Raw genomic sequence first — 12,095 nt, 5'->3', positions numbered from 1 at the left:
CAGTCATGAGTTCAAGATCAGTCTAACAGGAGCAAAAAAGAAGAAGAAGAAAAAGAAAGAGAAAAGAAAAACCTATTCTTAGACTTTGTCCTGATGTAATAGTGCAAAGGGGGAAATGCCTCACACTTCCCCCTTTTTTGAATTCCACTTCACACTTTCAGCCTGCCCTAGAGGCTCAGACTTTCCACCACTTTCCTCACTTCTCTTTGAGCTTGTTTTTGGTAGTGTGGGTGTAAAGTAGTCCCTGTATATGCCTTCCTCTAGCAAATGTTGGCAATATTGGCACTTCAGGTTATATTTATTGCAACTAAGAGATAAGGATTTGCTTCCTATAAATTATCTTTCCTACTCACTACTAATAGTTTAATGGCCTGAAAGAACCAGGAATGTGGGATTGAGTCTTTAAAAAGAACTAGGCTAAGGAGTTAGGGTTGTAGCTCCTGTTCTTTTGGGTTCATATGTGGTTTGGAACAGTGTTTCTCATCTTTTAAAAAAATCCCTTCTTGATTAAGATCACATAGAATATATAATCATTCCATTATTTTGATATAGCCCACTTGTAATAACTAATACATAGATGAGTCACATCAAGTCTCCCCCGCACACCCCTTTTTTCTGCTTTTACTATTATTCTTATATATTGCAGATTATATCTACTGCCCTCTTGACAAAAAGCAATATCTCTAATTCCATCACCTTACAGATGTTTACTGTCATTCTGCAGGTTATTTGGGCCACAGTCTAGATCCATATAATGATCTTTACAGCTCAAATTACATACAACCTAATTAGTGAATAGTAGCTTGGTTGTTAAAATATTAATAGGAAAGATCTCTGGGAACAAATCTTGTGTTTGATTTTGTTTCTTGGTTTGTTTTTATTTTTGTTTTATTTTCATTTTTTTTAAGAAAAAAGAAAAAAGTCACTGGGTAGTCTAGGCTGACCTCAAACTCATGATGCTCCTGTCTCAACCTCCTGAGTGTTGAATTTACAGATGTGTGCTACCACAACTAACTATGACCTCTAATTTTGATATTTATGCATAAGCAATATTCACCTAAGATCTATTCTAAAATGATGTCATGTGTAGTTGAAGAAGAAATTTTAAATATCTAGGTAGGTAGAGCAGAAAAACCTTCATTTTTCAACTGTGCTAAAGAATAGACAAAGTACTATGCGTGTTCCAGGTTTTATAAGTCCAAATTTCATAGTGTTCATGGGTAAAGACTTGCAGTAACTTCCTAGATACTGCACTCTCTTCAATGAAGAATTTCTAAGAATTTTTTCCTCAAAAAATCATATATAATTTTCCATTATAGACATTTCATGGATATTTAGAGTATGTCCTATACTGTCCTAATTCTTGAGGATTCAGGAGTAAATAAAACATGCAATGTCTCTGTTTTCATAACACTTTTTAAGAAAGGAACACAAACAAATAAGCATAATTAAGCATATTGTAATATTATGGGTAATATGTCAAGTACTATGAAGAAAAATAAAATAGTATAAAGAGATAGAAATGGTAGTTTGAGGTAGATAGGAGAAGTCCTTCTAGGGAGCATTAGAAAGTGATAAAATATGACCTACCATTTTTTAAGATCTATCTTCTGGTTATGCACATCATAAAATACAGAGGGTAGAGATTATAAGCAGAAATGGGGTGGAAGTTAATGATGTCTTAAACTAGCTGTATTTGGAAAATATCTTGAAGGAGAATAGAAAGCAGTTGCTCAGCCAGGTGTAATGGTTCACATCTGTGATATCATTTTGAAGGCTGAGGTAAGAGTTAAGAGTTCTAGACCATCCAAGCTACATAGAAAATTCGAAAAGAAAAAAGACTTAATGACAGACTGAATGTGAGTATAAGCAAGATATCAAGAATGAATCCTGGGGTTTGGTGAGTACATGAACAGATACCATCTTCAGAAATAAAGATTCCAGATACCTCCAAGGATTTAGTGTCAGGGTCAATGGCAATACAGTTAATGTGTTAACACAGGGAATGTCTTGTGATGGAGTATAAAATTTAATCATTCTTACTCAGTCACATTAAGTTTAATCTATGAAACATCAAAGAATAAATTGCTTAGTAAACCAAGATACAAGGTGAGAACTCAGAGGAATTAAGTAATCTGGCAAAATAGATGACATTTAGAACTGTTTTAGAGAGTGGGAATGGCTGAAGAAAGAAAACTAATAGAGACCTGAGCCTGAAGTGGGCTAGAATGAAAGGAGCTTGAAGAAGAGGCTCAGTAAAACTAGTCAGTGTGATGAGAAAGTGAGGGTGTGCCTAAGAGTGGGCTGCTGAGAAGGATTCCCCAGAATGCTGTGGGGAGAGTCTGCCAGCAAACACTGCTGAGATCCTGAGAAAATGAAAACTACAGCTAATTATTGGATTTGCCAAGGTTAAGATTATTGACAGTCTTGGCAATAGCCATTTTTAGTGAATAGGTAAGGATTCAGTGAAGTTAGAGTATGAGGAATAAAAAGAATGAGAAGAATTTCTTCAATTTGATCCTCAGATACGCTTTACAAAGACCCATAAAAAGTCTCAGTATTGAGAAAACCCATCTTCTTACTGTGTGCATAATTTCCTTTAGTCTATGGATATCATACGTAATATTATTTTATTCTTTAACCACTGAGAAATTCAGAGAATTCTGGACCTCATAGTTATAAGAGAGTTAGGGAAACTGAAGGTCTTTTCTGTCTATCTCTATCTCTTTCTCCATCTATTTTAGGAAATTACCAAGTTGCTGCCTTTCCATAGGATTTTTTTGGATCGACTAGAAGAGAATGAAGCCATAGACCAGGATCTGCAGGCTTACATCCTGCACCGGATTCACAGCAGCTCAGAGATCCAGAATAACATCTCACTTAATGGCAAGATGGACAATACTACATTTGGCAAACTCAGTTCTCACCTCAAGACCCTCAGTCAAGGGTCATATCTATACCTGAAACTCACATTTGACCTCATAGAGAAAGGCTACCTAGTGCTAAAGAGTTCTAGCTACAAAGTTGTTCCTGTTTCGCTCTCTGAGGTTTATTTACTCCAGTGCAATATGAAGTTCCCAACTCAGTCTTCCTTTGACCGGGTGATGCCTCTCCTGAATGTGGCAGTGGCCTCTCTCCACCCACTTACTGATGAACATATCTTCCAGGCCATCAATGCTGGGAGCATTGAAGGCACGCTAGAATGGGAAGACTTTCAACAAAGAATGGAGAATCTCTCCATGTTCCTAATTAAGCGCAGAGACATGACTCGGATGTTTGTACATCCTTCTTTTCGAGAATGGCTTATCTGGAGAGAAGAAGGAGAGAAAACCAAATTTCTCTGTGATCCCAGGTAAGATATTTATCTGTGATAAGTGATTCTCAGCCTGTTTTAAATTTATTGTGTAGATCATGGATATTGAAGGCAATGGGAAATGCTCTTACTCGAATGCTTCCCACAGTGATTTTTCTCTGCTTCTCAAAGCAAGGCTGCAAGTTTAGCAGTGCCTGTTACTCAGACTGTTACTCACCAAAAAGACTGAAGCTCTGATGCTGCTGGGTTTTTAGTGGCCCTGTGGCCCTGCTGTTCACCAGACCTTGCTATGATTTGTGGACATGCCTCTCAGCCTATTCTCTCATGCTGATTTATTAGAAAGCTAGTTTCACATTTTGATAATATTACCCAGGCAGAAAAGAATTTATGAAATTTTCCTAAAGCAGGAAACTTAAAATGAAGCATGCTTGCATAGAAAGAATAGGAACTATTGGGTCTTCTAGGAACTGACATAACCTTAGACCTACATAAAAGCAGAAGTAATCCCTTCCTCCTACTTCTGGTGAGCAGTAAGCAAGGTCTCATAGTATAATACCAAGACAACTACAAGTTCAAAGAAAGTGCTGAGAATGTGTGTGTTTTCCTCCCCTGCCTGTTCAGTAACAGACACTTTATCAAGACTTAGTCCTGTGACTAGGTAAAAAACAACAACACCCTTCTGCTGTTAGCATTTTGAGGCACAGCTTTTTAAAGCAAACCAAATATGGGTCTCCTGCGTGAGTTGTATGACATTCACAAAAGTATTTTGCAGTAAGGTAGCATCTAACCTTATCTTCCTACCTTCAAAAGATACCTGAAATTGCAGAGAGAATCAGCCCTATATAAATCTTAGCTTTTCCTGTTCACATATATTAGTCACAATAAGAAATGAAAAACAATAAAACAAAGGGATATGCTATAATAAAGATTATATGAATGGGGTCTCTCAAAATAGCTTATTGTGCATTTATATTTTACACTTAAGAGACACTTAACAAGTTCACAGATTCTCTTTGACATATCCAAATTGTCAATCAGCATTACTATACTTTGGCTTTATGGATATTATTAAATAAGATAAACTTTACTTGAACATGGGCACCACAACAATTGTGCTAAAAGTGATTAGGGGATATATAACATATACAACAGGGATCCACTAGACAAAGGAATGGCTTAGGTCCCAGGCAGGACAAAATAAAGTAGCATGAGATTTCAACACAGTATTCAGAAGACACACAATTTAACTTACAAATTATTTCTTCAGTATTTTTTATTTAATATTTCCAGTTGATCTTGGCTAACTAAGAAAACTAAAATGGCAGATAATAAAACTACTGAAAATCTCATTCATATTGCTTCTGACTCTTAAAACATAGAGTTAAAGACTGTGTAGTTAAGAAACAACATTTAATCCAGAGTTACTTAATAAACACCCCATATAATCTCTTGCTAACTGTTTTCCCATCTTGGACTATGTCAGGATTGAAAAGCAGGTAAGTCCAAGGCAAACAGACTACCACTGAATTAACTACCTTTCTTACAAAGAATGAAGCCCTCAGAGGCTCACAAAGAGAATACAGTTTTTATGCAGTATGTTATAGCTATATAGGCTTGCTTTCCCAATATTGTTTATTAACTCAGAGCAACAACAGACTGGTATAGACACTTCTATCTTCAGGTGCTGGGTAGTCTGTTCTTTATGATTTCATAACATAGCTGCTGAATGAACATCGTATTTTATTTAAGAGAGAACAAGTAAATTTGTTTTATCAGGAGTTACCAAAAAATGCTGTCCTTAGACTTCATTTCAGTTGGAACTCAAGCTCTTCCTCCGCCTGGGACAGCAGCAGCCTTGTTACTCAAGTGCTCCTCTCACACTTGAGACTCCCTGGGACAACAAAGTGGAATTTACGTCAGAACTAAAGGGCAGATGCTGTCTAATCTAGCCTTCCAGAGAAACTGACTGCAACTACTTTTCATTGAGGACTATCACTAGGCAGGAGTTGTTTTTATAGTCTTCAGCTTCCATTTCTTGTACATTTCTGTTTTCCGAGTGTTCTCCAGTTCTGTCTAGAATACCCGGTGTCCTCAGTAGGCCAGAGTAGATCAACTCAGTGCCTCTAATCACACCAGGTAAGCAGAGCTGACAGTGTGCATGTATAGAGTGAATGTTCAGGAACAACACAGCATTGTTTGTTCTAGTTCATTTTCTAGACTTTAGCAGTTTACTTTGAACTTGTTGTCCTTATTAGGAGATTAGACACACAGAGAATAGTTAGTAATGTCATTTACTAACTAGTTGATATTCATCAGAATTAGACTACCTATGGAGGTGATACCTGCCTAAACATAAACTCTCTAGAGTATAGTATAAGGAGGAGCACATCCGGGATCAGTGCAACAGCTGACAGTGAGTTATCTCCATTTTAAAAATCAGGTTGCCTGTCGCCCCCCAGAATCTGAGCAAATAATTAAACATAATGTAGAGACTTATTTAATATTTCATTAACATAACTGTAACAGAAAGAGATGGATTATAAACAGTCTCCTGCCTAGCCTTGTAATTGTGTAATAGGAAGGTTAACCGATTAAACAAAATGTTGCTGGAAATCATTTGTATCATCAAAATTTTGTTTGTTGCAGGATCACACTATGTAGAACAGGCTATGTCCTCCAGCCTCAGCCTCTCAGTGCTAGCATTATAAGCATATACACCCTTACTCAGCTTAAAACATCTTTCTGATGTCAAAAGCTTTGGTGTCTTCTGACTTTATGAGAGCATGTCCTGGGAGCACTCACAAACCTGGACCTTCAGCCTCATTCTGCATCTGTTTCCCACTGTTCATCACTGTCGCCGAGGATTTAATTTGTCTTGTTTTATTCTGTTGGGCACTGAGATATAGATTGGCCCACTAATCTAATAAACTAAGCCCTATTATGCTAATAGTGAGAAGGTAGAAAAGCCATCTGAGGCTACTTGTGCATTTTAAGTGAGGTGGAGAGAAAAGTGGCACTAGTCTTTTCTGTCCAACCCATTAGTGACTTTGAAAGTACAAATTTGAGGCTAAATTTGAGGCTGAGAGATAACAGGGAGCTACCAGCCTTGTGGTGCTGTCTAATTACTGCCTGACATTTCTGTACCACAGTAGGCTCAGCCTGAATAAATCTCCATAGCTTTTGTCCATTTCCTCATTTTCTCTTATGATAACTAGCCTACCCTAAGAACAGCTCTCAGATTAATGTTTTGCTCTGGATGGGACTATTTTGACACAGAAATTAGAAGCCCTGTCTTCTTTATTTTCATGTATTTGAATTAAAGATAGTAAACTTATGAAGTTCATATAATTAGTATAGTCATCATGATGTTGAAGTTTAGGTTAGTTTGACCTGACCTTCTCAAACTAAGAAGCAAATACTATGGTGAATAAGCAGAGGCCGACCACACAGATCCGTTACTGTAATTGTACACTGAACTTGCTTTCTCACGACCAGAGTTGATTGCTTATAATTAATGGGGTCTGCTGGGGGTTTTTTGTTTATTTGTTTTGGCTTTTTGTTTGTTTTTGTTTTGGGGGTGTATATGGACATTAATTACACATTCACTTAGTGAATTACCTTTTGGAGAATTAGCTCTTGGCGCATGTCATCAGGTAAGCAATTTATCTAAGATTGAAAAAGAAAGGGGTTTAAAAGAAGGCTAGAGAGATGGATGTCTCAGCAGTTAAGAGCCCTAGCTGCTCTTCCAGAGGACCTGGGTTTAATTCCCACCACCTACATGGAAGCTCACAACTGTCTGTAATTCCAGTTTCAGGGGATCCAACACTCACACAGATATATATGCAGGCAAAACATAAATGCACATGAATTTTAGTTAGTGAGGTATGTTCTTCTAATAAAAATAAATGGTTTTTTTTAAAGAAAGAAGAAGATATCTACCCTAATACGACAATTATCCATGCCAGACCCCTGCATAGCCAGTATAAAAATTGATGATTTTAGTGAGGTATGTTCTTCTAATCCAGATATGAACCTTCAAGTGGAATAACATTTAATTTTGCACAAAGTCCAGGTTACTGCTTCTGGTAGATATTGCAGTGTCTCACAATAATCCATAAACATAAAGTGGGTTCTGTTTTCTAAAAGTGTTTATAGAGACCTTAGCAAACTGGTGAAGCAAAGGAAGAAGGCAGAGACCCCTGGACCTAAATCAGCCCTGGGTATTCTGATGTGTCAAACATCTTTCACTAATACTTGGCTGATCCTAGGTGACCTTACCACCTGGAAGAATTAGCTCCTTACTGTCTTTTCACTTCTAAGGCTTCTCTACCACCAAGTAGAAAATCAGTGTTCTACTGTCCTGGTTTACATATTCTGTTTTTCAGGGAAAGATTTCTCTGACCTTAATATCACTGAGAATTTATCTAATTTAATCAATGATTTTTTTCCTATTATCTCATCACCACAAAAATAAATTTGAAACTAAAATCTGAAGTATTATTTTTCTGAGCCAAATTTCTGTTTTGTGATATGGTACAAATGAGAACATATATGAAAATCTAGTATTTTCTTCATTAGTCAGATAAGCAAACCATTTCTATATTTAAACTAACAGGGATTTGGGGAGGTAACTAAATGGTAGCATGCTTGCCTAACATGCCCTGACTTAATCCCCACCGTCACAGAGAAGGACTGAAGGAAGGACGGACGTAAGGAAGGAAGGTAGGTCAGCCATCTAGATGTGTTGATTCTTACCTGTAATTCTAGCTTCAGGGAGCTGAAGCAGAAGGGTCCAAGTTAGAGGCCAGTTATACAGCAAAACTATAAAAGTATAAAAACTGTCTAACTGCCCATTAGAAGATGGGCATAACATTTAGTTTTTTCCTTTTCCAACTCCAAAAGAATATTTTTTTAAAGGTTGATAAGAACTTCCTCTCAAGCCCAGTTAAAACAGAAACTACATGCACTGTAATACTGTCATAAAAAAACTCATGAGAAATGTGCTAAGTATATATATATACAAAAAAGAGTTATGCTTATGATAAGATGCACAGAGCATTGTTTTATGACTTGGCATAAATTCTCAGCCATTGCTGCTCATGAAACTTTTATAGAACAGCAATCAGAAACTCCAAAAGGGACATGTATTCTTCTAAAAGGTAACAATGCTTTATATTCTTAAATATGCATGTATAGCTTATTTTAAGTGGTTATAGTCCATAAAAAATACTGGCTTAAAATTAAAATAACTTTATCTAAACATATAAAATGGGATGTGGAGAGAGATGAGTAAGGACCTTTTTTTAACTGAGTCTTGTTATTATAGCCTGGGTTTCCCTTGAGCTCGTAATTCTCCTTCCTCAATTTCCCTGAAATTATAGGCATGTATGTACCCCATTGCCCAACAAAGATATCTTTTAATACTAAAAATAGCATAAAGGGTTATAGAAAGAACTCAGTTGGTAAAGTGCTTGCTGTACCAGTTTGGTGGCCTGAGCTTGCACTCCAGAACCTACACAAAAGAAATGCCAGGTGTAGTGATACACACTCTTAATCCCAGCACTGGGGAAGTACAGATAGATGGATTCCAGGAGCACACTATCCCCCCAGCCCACTCAGATCCCTCCCACTGAGAGACATGCACCCGCATGAACACTTAATGCACCTACACAAACACACATGCACATGCATACATACATATCTACACACAAAAAAGCATAAGAAATAAAGGCTAATTTATCCTACTAATAATCCTCTAAAATAATACTAACTGAATCAAAAGAATCCCAGAAGCTGTCAAACCAGGATTAATGACACAACAGTCAGTAGGAGTTATTGCTAGCTTAGTGGGACTTGACACACTGGGACTTGACAGTGTGTGTGTGTGTGTGTGTGTGTGTGTGTGTGTGTGTGTGTGTAAAGCAATTCACCCCACCGTCTCCAGAGACTTTCAGAAACAGAACTCCTCGTTTAGCCAAAGCCAACAGGAATCGCTTTCTACCCTCTTAAGAACCCACAGCTGTGAGATTTTCATTTACTGAAGCCATCAGCATATTTAATTAGCTCTAAGTTCTGAAATCGATTTGTAAGTACCCATTTATTTTTATCCCCACTGGCCACGCCCTGGTCTTCCACTTGCCCTCCTCCAGTTCATGCGCCAACAGCCAGAGCAGTTGTTTTTCATACCATGGCTGTTTCTAGAACCCTTCAATGCCTTTTCTTAAGATGAGAACAAAACCCAAGCCCTGTATGTGTAGATAGCTTCTGCTTGTCTCTAAGTTAAGCTCAGTCATTCTCCTTTGTACAATTTTCTACTTTTTAGAAGTCTCTTTCTCTCCTCTAAACCTTTGCACTGAACGGTATTCCCGTCTCATTTCACAGTGACCCAGCTCATTGTCTCTTCAGACATTAGCTTATACGCCACCTCCTGAAGGAGAATTCTCTCACGTTACTAAGTCCCTCCTGGATTCTGAGTCCTTAGTAACCTTTTTATTTTCTTTCTCACAGATGTTAACAGTTTATTAACTTATTGGCGATTATTTATTGTCCACTTTTCCCCTAGAATTTGAGTAGTCTCAGTAAGGTCAGTGACTTTCTGTCTCACCTTTGCCTTCCTGATGACTGGTGGAGAGCCCACCTGGCTCACTGTAAATTTTTAATGATGAGTTAATAACTGAAAAACTTGTAAGTACTACTAATTCCAGCCCCATCACATAAGATATTTAGGATTCTCTTCTCAAAGCTCTATAGATAATGTGCTTTTGCTCACTCTGTCACTTTCTGCTGTGCTCCAGGACTAGGTGGAAGTATGCATTCCAGAAAGCATCAATAACCACTTATTAAATAATGTATTTGAGATGCAGAGTCGGGCATACAAGTGTAAGTAAAAAAAGAAGGAATTATGGTTTAGTGATTTTAATACTCATTCATAACTAGCTATAGTTCAAAGCAAAGTACAGTGCTAAATGTGTAAACAAAGAGGGAGGGACATAGAGGGGTGTGAGAGAAATTGACCACTTTTCTGTAGCTACTGTTACTTTAGATTATGCCAGTCCAGTAAAGTCATAGTTTTGCTGCCTCATGAAACCCCGCCAACTGCCTGAAGACCTCATCGTTGGCTCAGAAATATCCAACCTAGAGCAGTAATACATCTGTAAAACAGAAAGGCTCTAGAAAAGTTGAAGAAATATAGGTGAAAGCACCAAATCCCTATGTAGATTGACTGTTTCCAAAAATGCGGTTTTACTCATTTCTAAAAGGATAGAACTTTGGTAGACTTTACTAGACTTTCACATATCTTCATCTGATCATATGCAATAGAAAATTCAATAACAAAAAAATAACAGCAACTGGTTCCAAAATGGACCAGAGACTGAAATAGGTAGCTATAAATAAATAAATAAATAATTACATAAATAAGCAAGCATACAGATGACTGGCGGGTGCATCTCAGAAAATGCTTATCAATGACTCTCAGGGAAATGTACTCAAAATCACATTGACTCATCACCATCACCTTACCCTGACAAGAGTGGCCCAAAAAAAAAGAAAGAAAGAAAAAAAAACCTGAAGGAAGAAATGCTAGTAAGGATGTGAAGAAAAGAGAGCCTTTATAGATGATGGGAATATAACTCAACAGCCGCTACAGAAAACATGGAAGATCCTCAGAAGCTTAAAATGGACCTGCTGTATGAGCCTACATCTCACTCCCAGTTCTATATCCAAAAGAAAACATATTGCCATGTTGAATAGATTCCTGCACTCCTATGTTCATTGCAACCGTATTCACAATACCCAAGGAATGCAAGCAACCTGAGTATTCATCAGCTGACAGATGTGTAAGGGAGTTGTGGTATACTTGTACACTGAGGTACTTGCTATTCAGCCAGAGGGGAAAAAAATTAGATACCATCCTTTGCAACTCATGGATGAAACCACAGAATAAGTGAAAAAAGCCAAGCTCAAAGTGAGGGGCAGAAAAGAATGTCAATGAGTATTAATCTCACTTGCAAGCATGTAGTTCTGATATGCTATTATACAGCAGAGTGACAATAGAAATAATAATGTACTGTACATTTCGAAAAGGATAAAGGGGGCAGTGTGCATGAGTGGCACTTTGGTGTGAGAAAATGGAAGAACTGGGCCAAGCCCTAGCTAGTAGCTTTCCTATATCTCAAAAACTGAATAGCACAGCTGCCTCATATCTTCGCCTGTCCAAATACAAGTCCAAGTACAGTTCCTTGGAGCAGAGTGAACAGCTCCATAAGTTACTAGAACTATAGAAATTCAAGCATTTGGGTTATGTGAACCATGCCAGAAGACTGGCTGAAGATGACTGGACAGGGATGGAGATGAAGAAGATAAGGAAGATAAAGAGGAAGTAGACATTAGCTCTGGCAAGAAGTTACCAAAACACTATGCTGATCAATTGATTAGCTTTCTGAGTGCTTAATTGATGTCCCTTCAGATTTGGGGCAAGAGTGGATTGTGGCAGTGTGTCCTGTTGGGAAAAGAGCCCTTATCATGGCCTCCAGTGGTTCAACCAGTGCCTACACCAAGAATAGTTACTGTGTCAATAGGTTTTCTTCCCTTCTGCCAGAAGCCAACAGGAGAAACTCAACAGCCAAAGACTACATCATTTTGAATAGCAGCTGGGAAACTCCACAGCCTTCTGTGCATAGGCTGCCAGGAGAGAGATCTCCCAGCAGTGTTTTCACTTTTGAACTCAGAGAAGTAAGGACACAGGCTTACAGGCCCACAGGAGGAACAAACTCCAGACAGA

At 37.9% G+C, this 12,095-nt stretch overlaps 1 protein-coding gene across 3 annotated transcripts in view; it reads left to right on the top strand.

Moving 5' to 3' along the window:
* Tanc2 (tetratricopeptide repeat, ankyrin repeat and coiled-coil containing 2) overlaps positions 1–12,095 on the top strand; it is a 347,779-nt gene that overhangs the window by 283,597 nt on the left and 52,087 nt on the right. For all 3 annotated transcript variants that reach the window (XM_052195688.1, XM_052195690.1, XM_052195689.1), the window contains one exon: positions 2,745–3,352. In XM_052195688.1, coding sequence (XP_052051648.1) covers positions 2,745–3,352 — 608 coding nt within the window. The remainder of the gene's footprint in view (positions 1–2,744; positions 3,353–12,095) is intronic.

Source organism: Apodemus sylvaticus, chromosome 10 (assembly GCF_947179515.1).
Source record: "Apodemus sylvaticus chromosome 10, mApoSyl1.1, whole genome shotgun sequence".
Taxonomy (NCBI): Eukaryota; Metazoa; Chordata; class Mammalia; order Rodentia; family Muridae; genus Apodemus; species Apodemus sylvaticus.
This window is presented reverse-complemented; position numbering and strand designations above follow the sequence as displayed.